Raw genomic sequence first — 13,705 nt, 5'->3', positions numbered from 1 at the left:
ATACTGAACATAGCTATAAACGCAACATGCAACAATTTCAATGATTTTACTGAGTTACAGTTCATATAAGGAAATCAGTCAATTGAAATAAATAAATGAGGCCCTCCATAATCTATTGATTTCACATGACTGGGCAGGGGCACAGCCAAGGGTGGGCCTGGAAGGGCATAGATCCACCCACTGGGGAGCCATTCAGAATTAGTTTATCCCCACAAAAGGGCTTTATTACAGACAGAAATACTCCTCAGTTTCATCAGCTGGCCGAGTGGCTGGTCTTCCCGCAGGTGAAGAAGCCGGATGTGGAGGTCATAGGCTGGCGTGGTTACACGTGGTCTGCGGTTTTGAGGCCGGTTGGACATACTGGAAAAATTCTCTAAAACAATGTTGGAGGCAGCTTATGGTAGAGAAATGAACATGACATTTTCTGGCAACAGCTCTGGTGGACATTCCTGTAGTCAGCATGTCAATTGCACACTCCCTCTAAATGTAAGGCATCTGTGGCATGGTGTTATGTGACAAAACTAAACATTTTAAAGTGGCCTTTTATTGTCCCCAGCACAAGGTGTACCTGTGTAATGATCATACTGTATCATCAGCTTCTTGATATGCCACACCTTTCAGGTGGATGGATTATCTTAGCAAAGGAGAAATGCTTACTAACATGGTTGTAAACAAATTTGTGCACAACATTTGAGAGAAATAAGCTTTTTATGCGTATGGAACATTTCTGGGATATTTTATTTCAGCTCATGAAACATGGGTCCAACACTTTACACGTTGTGTTTATATTTTTGTTCAGTAGATACTTTAAGAAAACATGAAAACTTTGACAACTAATTGTATAGAACTAATGTAACAGATTTTAATCAGACACGCCTTTTGATATCCATTGAAACTCATATTTACACAGTAACACTTTGAATTAATACATTACAAATCATATAACATCTATAGAAGCAGTGCAAAAAGGCCCCATCGTTACAAACAACCTCAATAAAATGACACAATCTTAAACCTCAGACGTGTGTGAAAGCTTTACTCTCAAAAGACCCAGACTTTGAGAGGTTACGTCCACCTGTACGCCCATCTTCTGCCATTGCATTTTCTATCTTCCACAGAACAGACCTCTTTAGGGTTTGCCGAAAGTCATGACCCATTAACACATACAGTATGGGGTTAAGGAAACTGTTTGCTGCAGCCATTGTGCTGCCCAACTTCAGCCAAGTGTAGAGCATCTCAAGGCTGTGGTTCCCCAAGTTCAACTCCAACAGGACAAAGGTGTGATAGGGCACCCAGCAAACGAAGAAGGACACAATGAGGACAGTCATTACCTTGACAGGTTTAGTGGATTTCATGGGGCGACTCCTAAGCTGTACAAAGATAACTGAGTAGCAGAAGACTATAATCAAAAGAGGAATCACAAAGCCACAGACAAATCGACTCAGAGCCACTGCCTTGTGCCCAGACTGATAATCAGTATAGCACAGTGTATCAGCCCCGTGTGTTTTGATCTGGCGGTGGACTAGTGAGGGTACAGTCAGGGCAGCAGAGAGGGCCCACACAAGGACGACCACTCCGGATGCTCTGGGCACGGTCCGGTTGTTCTGAGCCCAGACAGGAAAAGTGATTGACATGCAGCGGTCAACACTGATCAGAACCAGCAGGAAGACGCTGCTGAACATGTTGAGGAACATAGTGGAGGAGGTCAGCTTACACATGACCAGCCCAAAGGGCCAGTGTGAGGTGACCATGTATACAATGTTAAAGGGCAGACAGACACAGAACAGAAAGTCTGAGATGGCCAGACTGAGGTACCAAGTGGTGTTGACCGATGTCCTCATCTTGAAGCCGGAGATCCAAATTACTATAGCATTTCCACTGAGACCCAGTAGTGATATAAGTATATTGATTACAGTTTCCACTGAAAAGGACCTGGGATGGTTGAAAGTCACTGAGCCACTCACAGAGGTGTTTTCATATGTTTCATTGTCAGCAGTATAATCTTCTCCAAATTCTTTATAGTCAAAATCCTCCATGTTACTGTAAGACTTTTCTATTCAAAGACTCCTAAAACGTCCTGTTGGTATACGCACAAATGATCAGCCACATTGAAAGCATACAATTACAGCTAGTCATGTGCTCAAATAACTTCTCATTATGTGCCTTTTGTCAAACTTCAGAACTGAGCACTATGACATAAAAAGGTGTGAAGTAAAAGACTCACCTTGTGTCAGTGTGAAATGACAGCAGCTATCACAGCCTACTGAGAGTGTTCTCTGAGTTTAAATACCCCTGTCTCTGGAGCAATGGCTCACTTCTTCTTTCATTTTAAGTCACAACAACTTAAATGAATGAGGAACCTTGTTGGTTTCCGAGTTTGTAGTTCCACATCACACCAGAGTATGTGAGCGGAGCAGAGCAGAGCGAGGAGCAGAGCGTGCCCAATTTGACTGGAGCGTGGATCGAGATTCCCAAAGGCTGGAGTGTCGGCCTGCTTCCCCGCTCCAATTTCGCTTCAGTAGCGTTCCAAGAAGCGATCACTTCACGAGCTCAGGGCATGCCCGCCTCAGCACGCATTTGTAGTAATCTTGTGTTCGGCTATACAGTCTTGGCCAAAAGTTTTGAGAATGTCACAAATATTCAGTCTGCTGCCTCAGTTTGTATGATGGCAGTTTGCATATACTCCAGAATGTTATGAAGAGTGATCAGATGAATTGCAATTCATTGCAAAGTCCCTCTTTGCCATGCAAATGAACTGAATCCCCCCAAAACATTTCCACTGCATTTCAGCCCTGCCACAAAAGGACCAGCTGACATCATGTCAGTGATTCTCTCGTTAACACAGGTGTGAGTGTTGATGAGGACAAGGCTGGAGATCACTCTGTCATGCTGATTGAGTTCGAATAACAGACTGGAAGCTTCAAAAGAAGGGTGGTGCTTGGAATCATTGTTCTTCCTCTGTCAACCATGGTTACCTGCAAGGAAACACGTGCCGTCATCATTGCTTTGCACAAAAAGGGTTTCACAGGCAAGGATATTGCTGCCAGTAAGATTGCACCTAAATCAACCATTTATCGGATCATCAAGAACTTCAAGGAGAGCGGTTCAATTGTTGTGAAGAAGGCTTCAGGGCGCCCAAAAAAGTCCAGCAAGCGCCAGGACAGTCTCCTAAAGTTGATTCAGCTGCGGGATCGGGGCACCACCAGTACAGAGCTTGCTCAGGAATGGCAGCAGGCAGGTGTGAGTGCATCTGCACGCACAGTGAGGCAAAGACTTTTGGAGGATGGCCTGGTGTCAAGAAGGGCAGCAAAGAAGCCACTTCTCTCCAGGAAAAACAGCAGAGACAGACTGATATTCTGCAAAAGGTACAGGGATTGGACTGCTGAGGACTGGGGTAAAGTCATGTACTCTGATGAATCCCCTTTCCGATTGTTTGGGGCATCCGGAAAAAAGCTTGTCCAGAGAAGACAAGGTGAGCGCTACCATCAGTCCTGTGTCATGCCAACAGTAAGGCATCCTGCGACCATTCATGTGTGGGGTTGCTTCTCAGCCAAGGGAGTGGGCTCACTCACAATTTTTCCTAAGAACACAGCCATGAATAAAGAATGGTACCAACACATCCTCCGAGAGAAACTTCTCCCAACCATCCTGGAACAGTTTGGTGACAAACAACGCCTTTTCCAGCATGATGGAGCACCTTGCCATAATGCAAAAGTCATAACTAAGTTAATCGGGGAACAAAACATCGATATTTTGGGTCCATGGCCAGGAAACTCCCCAGACCTTAATCCCATTGAGAACTTGTGGTCAATCCTCAAGAGGCAGGTGGACAAACAAAACCCCACAAATTCTGACAAACTCCAAGCATTGATTATGCAAGAATGGGCTGCCATCAGTCAGGATGTGGCCCAGAAGTTAATTGACAGCATGCCAGATATACCAGATTGCAGAGGTCTTGAAAAAGAAGGGTCAACACTGCAAATATTGACTCTTTGCATCAACTTCATGTAATTGTCAATAAAAGCCTTTGACACTTATGAAATGCTTGTAATTATACTTCAGTATTCCATAGTAACATCTGACAAAAATATCTAAAGACACTGAAGCAGCAAACTTTGTGAAAATTAATATGTGTCATTCTCAAAACTTTTGGCCACGACTGTAGCCCCTTGCGTTAGCTACTGTCATGAAGTTCGCAAAATATTTCGTAAAGAAGCTGATAAATTTCACAGGTGTTAACCTGTTTGGGCTGCAGGGGCAGTATTGAGTAGCCGGATAAAAGGTGCCCATTTCAAACGGCCTCGTACTCAATTCTTGCTCGTACAATATGCATATTATTATTACTATTGGATAGAAAACTCTCTAGTTTCTAAAACCGTTTGAATTATATCTGTGAGTAAAACAGAACTCATTTTGCAGCAAACTTCCTGACAGGAAGTGGAAAATCTGAAATCGATGCTCTCTTCTAGGGCCTGCCTATAAAGGTCCTTGATATTTATTAGAATACATGCACTTCATACGTCTTCCACTAGATGTCGACAGGCAGTGAGAGAAGAAATTGAGTGTATAACTTGATCTGGGCTCGAATAAATGCTCTTTGTATGACGTGTCACCAGTTTCCTGTTTTCTGGAGAGCGCGTGAAGGGACCTGGTTTTGCCTTCTGTACAACTGTCGTTATAGACGACTAATATCTCCGGCTTTGATTTTATTTGATACATGTGACAATATCATCGTAAAGTATGTTTTATCAATATAGTTTTATTAGATTATTGAAATTTTTTCGGGACGTTAGGCGTGTTGCGTTGTCTGCGTTTGTTCACGAAGGAGAACTTAGCGCCACTTTGCTAGCTTTCCGTGCTAATTGACTGGAGAAGAGGACATTCTAAATCCAAACAACGATTGTTCCCGACAAAGGACCCCTTGTACAACATTCTGATGAAAGATCATCAAAAGTAGGACCCATTTTATGATGTTATTTCATATATCTGTCGAACATGTTGTACTAGTAGTTTGCGGCCAGGTTTTGGGCACGCTCTCGCCATAACGTAAACTGCATATCGTAATGAAGTTATTTTTAGAATTCTAACACGGCGATTGCAGAAATACTCATAATAAACATTGATAAAAGATGCAAGTGTTATTCATATAATTAAAGATAAACTTATCCTCTATGCAACCGCTGTGTCAGATTTCAAAATAAACTTTACGGAAAAAGATTTATCTGAGAACGGGGCCCAGAGCCCAAACCAGCCAAAGAAATAGTCACCATTTTGGCGTCAACAAAAGCTACAAAAACACTATAAATATGCACTTACCTTCGAATAACTTCATCAGAAGGCACTCCCAGGTTTCCCAGATCGACAATAAATGACTGAAAAGTTCCATAAAGCCCATCATTTAGCCACTTGTTGTTAGCATGTTCATCCCAGGAATCCATTTTCATGACGCACGAACAATCCTTCCAGACAAAAACTCAAAAAGTTCCGTTACAGGTCGTAGAAACAGGTCAAATGATGTTTGCAATCCATATTTAGTATGTGTTTTACATTAATCATCAATAAGGATCCAACCGGAGAATTTCATTGTCTGAAGAAAGAGCATTGGAACGAGAGCACTCTCTCTCGTGAGCGCGCCAAAAGTGACTGGAAGATTCTGACGACCACTCACTAGAACAGCTCCTATGAGCCCCTCCTTTATAGTAGAATAATAAGACTAAAATCTAAAGACGACGACATCTAGTGGAAGCCCTAGGCAGTGTTTGTTCAGCCATATCTACAAGGGGTACCATTTGGCACTGTTTTGAAAATCGAATTCTCATTTCCTGTTTTGACCTCTTCTCAGGTTTTTGTCTGCCAAATGAGTTCTGTTATACTTACAGAAATAATTCAAACAGTTTTAGAAACTTCAGAGTGTTTTCTATACAATAGTAATAATAATATGCATGTATTACCTTCTGGGACAGAGTAGGAGGAAATTTCGTTTGGGCACGCAATTTGTTCAAAGTCGAAATGCTGCCCCCTATCCCGATGAAGTTTTAAACAAAAATATAGCTATCAAGCCAAAATAAACTTTTCATCACGATCTTGCAACAGAGTCAAGACCACATGATAGTGATCAAACCATAGAGCATTCAAAACCCCCAAAAATAAATGTTTTAAATGCAACAAAAAACACTTAGAAATAAAATACAAATATATTACAATGTTTACAGATGATATTTTCACCTGTTCAGTAAGGTTAGTCTGTGGGTGGTAGCTGGGTCTGAGCTTTTGAGTGATCCCCCAGGACTCATACTGTAATTCAGAGAGCAGCTGGCCGGTGAATTGGAGACCCCGGTCGGACACAAGAAATCGGGGGACCCCAACCAGGTAAAGATCTCCTCATTCAGGATCTTGGTGATATGGTGTGTTTTGCTGTCCCTCAGAGGGAACATCTCGAACCACTTGATGATATAACCAGCAGGTATACATTTCTGTTGTTCTTACTGGGTGGAAACGGTTCCATCAGATCCATCAGTTTCCTGGTTTGTTAACCTCGGTGATAACCCGATGGTTTCTTGTTGTCTGCTTTATACTGTTGGTGCAGGACTTTATGTTTGTAATGAATTGTCTAGTGGGCTATGTTCTCAAATAATCGTAAGGTATGCTTTCGCCGTAAAGCATTTTTTAAATCTGACACCGTGGTTGGATTCACAAGACCTTCATCTTTAAACCTATGTAAAATATGTTTTGTTTTCCAGTTTCACTGGCTGTTGAAGAGATGGGACGCTAACGTCCCACATACCCAAGAGAGGTTAAATAAAGGTTAAATAAATTAAATAAATAAAAATTGTGTTAATGTGCAGAAAACCCAGGCTTTTACGAGAGCAAAATGTCTGTGATCTTCAGGTTGGAAAGTCGGAGCTCTAGAAGTTGGACTTCCGAGTTGAATGACCGTCCAAAATGATTTTTCCCAGTCCGGGATGTTTTTTTTCAGAGTTCCCAGTTGTCTTGAACGCACTGAAATCAGAAGAAGTCGGAGATGAACGCAGCATTATCATGTGCGTGACAGTATAGGAGGAGCTTTTAGACTAATCCCAGTGAATGACAGGAAAGTGCATGGCTTTCCTTTGATATAACTTTTTATTCTAGCAATATTCAGCCAATATTTCCAAACGTTAGGAATGAGCCCTGAAGACAAACACAGGGTAGTATAATTCTTGCCTGATGACTCAACCTGAATTTAATTCAGCTGCTCTATCATCACTGAATACATTCAGTCTGAAACTTCCATCCTAGAAGTCGTTTGTGTGGCTTCAAAATGAGGGGCGTTGTGCAAAACAAATTCATCAGCAATTTGTCTCTAACAAATCTAACTAATAACACAGTTGTAACAACTGTTACATATATAGGCCTTTCTAAATTAGCCTAAAGTGAAAAACATACATGGTCATCTAAATAAAGGTTAAAAGGGTAGACCAGGAATTGTATGTAAAGAATATTTCACTTCTGCAAGTCTCAACTGAAGTTCCTTGGACATGTAGTTGTCATGGTTCCACCTGTCACCAGAGGGCGGCAGAGACCATCCTAGAGACATTAATGACACTCAGGTGTGTCCTATTACTCATTATTATTTCCCTGTTAAAAGAGGTGTGTTTTCTGGTTTCCTTTGCAGAAGCTTGAATTGTTTATAGTGTGCTGAGTGAGTTTTTGAGAAACAGGCTGCGGGTCAAACTCATAAAAGACACACCCTCGTCCACTTACCCTCGCCTTATGCCCTTGGGGGAATCCCCGTCACCATCTTGGAGGGCGGTCCAAATGATTAGCCAGGAAAGGGAAGTTTGCAACGTAAGCCCCTCAGCCATCGTTTTTAGTCGAGTTTGTGAGTGTACAATTATGTTCACTCCGGGGCCTGAAACTCCCCATAATTAAATTTGCGACAATTGTACATCTGCTAAGATTAGTCTGCCAAAACTAAAAAACAACATCAATGGAGATGTCAACATACAAGTGTAAGTAAAAACAAATGTGAATAAATTAGAAATTGTGCTACTAATGCACGTGACGGCACAAACATGTCTCATAAAAAGTAAATATGTTTTTGTTTGGTTATTTTTTGGGAAATTGTAGAAATAAAAATGTTTCCTTCAGAAGTTCCAGCTAGGCAGGCTAACGTTAGCGAATTAATTTTCTAGCTATTATACAGTAGGTGTATATTAATAATTATATAGTTAATATAAGTAGACATGTAATCATAATTGACTGTAGCGCATATTTAAAAAAAAAAATGTAACCTTTATTTAACTAGGCAAGTCAGTTAAGGACAAATTCTTATTTACAATGACGGCCTACCCAGGCCAAACCCTGACAACTCTGGGCCAATTGTGCGCCGCCCTATGGGACTCCCAATCACGGCCGGATGTGATGCAGCCTGGATTTGAACCAGGGACTGCAGTGATGCCTCTTGCACTGAGATGCAGTGCCTTAGACCGCTGCGCCACTCGGGAGCACCCACAAGCAACCGGTAGCTGAAAACACATTCATCGTGGGATGAATGGAGGGATGAATTTCAGGGCGAGAGCGGTCCATTTAAAAATCATTCCTTCCTCCCTTGCCTCTTGCATGCAAGTGTATACTCATCAGACGTCATGATACGTCATCAGAAGTGTCCACTTAATTTGAGGGCTGAGGGGATAGGGTGTGTCTTTTAAGTGTTTGGACCGCAGCCTTAGTGTTTGTTGTTTTTTCCAGTGTACTGTGATCCTGCGGCTACTGTTTATCAGTAAATATTTATGTTTATCCTTAACCACTGATTCCTCGTTTGGTCTCTTCTCTGCACCTGGGTCCAACCTCACCACATCACAGTAGTGTCAGGGAAAGGCGTTGAGATCGACCAAGACACAGGCAATGAAAGACTATCCAACCCCCAAAGACAGTCTCTCCAGAGGTTTTTGGTGTTAGCTGGCTGGTATCACAAGTTTATCCCACTTTTTGCTGACCTGGAAGCACCTTTAAACCAGCTGAATGGCGTAGAATGGAAGTGGACAGAGCAAAGACAGGCCAGTGTGGATGCTCTGAAGGGTGCCTTGCAAGACCCAGCTGTGTTAGTTCAGCCGACCCTCTCCTTACCCTTTCAACAAGTGAAGTGGGGCTGGGGGCCATCTTAACACAGATGCCAATCTTAACCCAGACCCCAAAAGGAGAGAAGGTGATTTCCTATGCCTCCAGAGGTATCTGCAGATTGGAATGTAACTAATATACCTCTGAGGCACTACCTTAAAGGAGTGGAGTTTGAAGTGTATACAGACCACTCTGCCTTCTCCTGGGTGTTCAACTACATCTCGCCTAACTCAATTTATCCCAAACGCCAATTTATGCTTGATCCAAAAATGTGGTCAGAGGCTCCGTATGGAGGGTGTGATGCAACAGTGGAGGCCCCGGAGGTATGCAGAGGCCAAATTGAGCTCCGTACTGCATCGCCGTGTGCCTCCCAAATTTTGTAGCAAAGCGTAGCGCTCTGTATAGCTCCGCATTGACATGATTGGTTGACGGTAGGTGGGGGCGGGAGGTCCTGTATAAACACAAACTCACTTCCTTGACATCTTCCTTGACAACAGCTCAAAATAACACCAATATGGACAGCAGATCAGAACACATCAGGTTTAAAGACCAGCGAGGCACCCTCTATTGTAGAGTTCCCTTGAAGGATGATGGGGCAAAGTACCCATTGGTTGTTCCCAGGCACTGATCTCCAGTTTCCTACACTACTTTCATGACAACCTTCTAGGGGGTCCTCTAGGAAAACTGAAGACCTTACTACATGTTTTAGAAGTCGCCTGGTTGCCCAGTGTCCGTAAAGAAGTATGGGAGCACAGTAACCAGCCAAGTAGAACAGAGTCAGATTCAGAAATAGAGATAAAATGAATCCCTTACCTTTGATGATCTTCATATGGTTGCACTCAGCAGACATTCATTTACTCAATAAATGTTTCTTTTGTTCGATAAAGTCTCTTTATATACAAAAACCTCCGTTTTGTTCGCGCGTTTTCTTCAGTAATCCACAGGCTCAAACACAGTCAAAACAGGAAGTTGAAAAAAATCCAAATTGTATCCGTAAAGTTCATAGAAACATGTCAAACGATGTTTATATTCAATCCTAAGGTTGTTTTTAGCCTAAATAATCAATAATATTTCAACCGGACAATAACGTCGTCAATTTAAAAGGTAAACAAGAATTGCTCTCTCTCTGTCGAGCGCATGAAAAAGCTCTGTGACACTTTAGCGTCAAGTCATTCCGAATGCTCTTATTCCCTCATTTTTCAGAATACAAGCCTGAAACTATTTCTAAAGACTGTTGACATCTAGTGGAAGGCATAGAAACGGCAGATTGAGTCCTAAGTCAATGGATACTGTAATGGCATTGAATAGAAAACTACAAAACCAACAAAGAAACGACTTCCTGAATGGATTTTTCTCAGGTTTTCGCCTGCCAAATCAGTTCTGTTATACTCAGACATTATTTGAACTGTTTTGGAAACTTTAGAGTGTTTTCTATCCAAATCTACCAGTTATATGCATATCATATCTTCTGGGCCCGAGAAGCAGGCAGTTTAAATTGGGCATGCATTTCATCCAAAATTCCGAATGCTGCCCCCTACCCTAGTGAAGTTAACTAGGCAAGTCAGTTAAGAACAAATTCTTATTTACAATGACAGCCATGGAACAGTGGGTTAACTGCCTTGTTCAGGGGCAAAACAACAGATTTTTACCTTGTCAGCTTGGGGATTTGATCTAGCAACCTTTCGGTTACTGGCCCAACGCTCTAACCACTAGACTACCTGCCTAGAAGCTTATTGCCTAAAATTGATCATTTGAAAGTGTGGGTTCACAGCTCCAATTTAGATGTGTTGGTCATTACTGAGACGTGATTAAGAATGTGTTTTGAACACTGAACACTGACGTTAACCTTTCTGGTAATAACCTTTTTCGGCAAGACAGATCTTCCAAAGGTGGTGGAGTGGCAATCTTTACCAAGGAACACTTCAGTGCTTGGTTGTCTCCACCAAGTCTGTCCCCAAACAATTTGATTTGCTGGTTTTACGCATTAAACTTTCAAATAACTCTTTGTTGACTATTGCAGCACCGGCCTGTACCCTAAATGCCCTAAGCTCTCTCCTGGCGCCTTACACTAAGTCTGAATATGTCCTGATAGGTGACCTAAACTGGGACATGCTTAAACCACCTGACCAAGTCCTAAAGCAATTGGACTCCCTAAATCTTTCTCAGATTATTACCAATCCCACAAGGTATGACTCCAAACACCCATAAAAGGCTACTCTCCTTGATGTTATCCTTACAAATAATCCTGATAGGTATCAGTCTGGTGTTTTCTGCTCAGTGAAAAAACCTGTCCTGACTTATCATAGACACTGCTAAAAAACTTTAATGAGCAAGCCTTCCTTCTTGATCTGGCTTCTGTAAATTAGTATAGAATCAGCTTGATCCCCCCTGTTGAAGATATTTTCAGTGGTATCCTTAACAAATATGCACCCATAAAGAAAATTAGAATAAAAAAACAGGTTCAGCCCCTGGTTCGACCGTGATCTGGCAGAGTTACTCCACTTCAAGAATTATATTTGGCAAATGGCTTGGCACTCTTGTTCATGCAAATTAGAAATAAGTCCACTCAGGCTATCCGGAAGGTCAAAGTTAGTTACTTTAAGGAGCAGTTCTCTCTCGGTGGGTCTAACCCCAAGAACTTCTGGAAAAGGGTTAAAGACCTGGAGAATAAACCCTTCTCATCACAGCTGCCCATGTCCCTTAATGTTGATGATGTGGTTGTTACTGACAAGGAGCACATGGCTGAGCTCTTTAATCACCAGTTCATTAAGTCAGGATTATTATTTTACTCTGCCATGCCTCCTTGCCCGTCCAACATTTCCTCATCTCCTACCCCTTCTAATGTGACTATCCCTGATGCTCCTACCGCTTTTCTCCCTGCAGGCGGTCACTGAGTCCGAGGTGCTAAAGGAGCGCCTTAAACTTGACCACAAAATAACATCGGGTTCAGATGGTTTAGACCCTTTCTTCTTTAAGGTTGCTGCACCTAACATCGCCAATCCTATCTCTGACCTTTTTAACCTGTCTCTCCTCTCTGGGGAGGTTCCCATTGCTTGGAAGGTAGCCATGGTGCATCCTTTATTTAAAGGCCGAAATCAAGCTGATCCTAACTGTTATAGGCCCATTTCTATTTTGCCCTGTTTATCAAAAGTGTTGGAAAAACTTGTCAATAATCAACTGACTGGCTTTCTTGATGTCTATAGTATTCTCTTGGGTATGCAATCTGGTTTCCACTCAGGTTATGAGTGTGTCACTGCAACCTTAAAGGTCCTAAATGATGTCACGATTGCACTTGATTCTAACCAATGTTGAGCTGCTATTTTTATTGACTTGGCCAAAGCTTTTGATACGGTAGACCATTCCATTATTGTGGGCCAGCTAAGGAGTATTGGTGTTTCTGAGGGGTCTTTGGCCTGGTTTGCTAACTATCTCTCTGAGTGCAGTGTATAAAGTCAGAACATCTGCTGTCTCAGCCACTGCCTGTCACCAAGGGAGTACCCCAAGGCTTGATCCTAGGCCCCACGCTCTTCTCAATTTACATCAACAACATAGTTGAAGCAGTAGGAAGCTCTCTCATTCATTTATATGCAGATGATACAGTCTTATACTCAGCTGGCCCCTCCCTGGATTTTGTGTTTAACGCTCTACAACAAAGCTTTCTTAGTGTCCAACAAGCTTTCTCTGCCCTTAACCTTGTCTTGAACAGCTCCAAAACAAAGGTAATGTGGTTTGGTAAGAAGAATGCCCATCTCCCACCGGTGTGATTACTACCTTTGAGGGTTTAGAGCTCATACAAGTACTTGTGAGTATGGCTAGACGGTACACTGTCCTTCTCTCAGCACATATCAAAGCTGCAGGCTAAGGTTAAATCTAGACTTGGTTTCCTCTATCGTGATCGATCCTCGTTCACCACAGCTGCCAAACTAACCCTGATTCAGATGACCATCCGAACAATGCTAGATTAGGGAGGTGTAATTTATAGATCGGCAGGTAAGGGTGCTCTTGAGCGGCTAGATGTTCTTTACCATTTGCCCATCAGATTTGCCACCAATGCTCCTTATATGACACATCACTGCACTCTATAATCCTCTGTAAACTGGTCATCTCTGTATACCCTTTGCAAGACCCACTGGTTGATGCTTATTTATAAAGCCCTCTTAGGCCTCACTCCCCCCTATCTGAGATACCTACTGCAGCCCTCATCCTCCACATACAATACCCGTTCTGCCAGTCACATTCTGTTAAAGGTCCCCAAATCACACACATCCCTGGATCGCTCCTCTTTTCAGTTCACTGCAGCTAGCGACTGGAACGAGCTCCAAAAAACACTCAAACTGGACCGTTTTGTCTCCATCTCTACATTCAATGGCAACCTTCTTGCCCTTTGTGTTGTTAACTGTGCCCAATAATGTTTGTACCATGTTTTGTGCTGCTACCATGTTGTTGTCATGTTGTGTTGCTGCCATGCTATGTTGTCGTCTTAGGTCTCTCTTGTCCTGATGTGTGTTTTGTCCTATATTCGTATTTTATTTTTAATCGCAGCCCCCGTTCCCGCAGGAGCTCTTTTGACTTCATTGTAAATACGAGTTTGTTCTTAACGGATTTG

At 42.4% G+C, this 13,705-nt stretch overlaps 1 protein-coding gene across 1 annotated transcript; it reads right to left on the bottom strand.

The window, feature by feature from the left end:
• Nucleotides 1–735: 735 nt before the first annotated feature.
• LOC120026112 (C3a anaphylatoxin chemotactic receptor-like) lies at nt 736–2,235 on the bottom strand. The gene has a single exon (XM_038970930.1). The coding sequence runs from the start codon at nt 2,034–2,036 to the stop codon at nt 1,017–1,019; it is 1,020 nt and encodes a 339-aa protein (XP_038826858.1). The 5' UTR covers nt 2,037–2,235; the 3' UTR covers nt 736–1,016.
• Between the last annotated feature and the right edge of the window lie 11,470 nt (nt 2,236–13,705).

Source organism: Salvelinus namaycush, chromosome 31 (assembly GCF_016432855.1).
Source record: "Salvelinus namaycush isolate Seneca chromosome 31, SaNama_1.0, whole genome shotgun sequence".
Classification (NCBI taxonomy): domain Eukaryota; kingdom Metazoa; phylum Chordata; class Actinopteri; order Salmoniformes; family Salmonidae; genus Salvelinus; species Salvelinus namaycush.
The sequence above is the reverse complement of the archived record's forward strand: the minus strand, read 5'-3'. Positions and strand labels throughout refer to the sequence as shown.

Coding starts and splice junctions, on each gene's coding strand:
- LOC120026112 (XM_038970930.1), bottom strand. CDS start 2,036: ATGGAGGATTTTGACTATAAAGAATTTGGAGAAGATTATACTGCTGAC.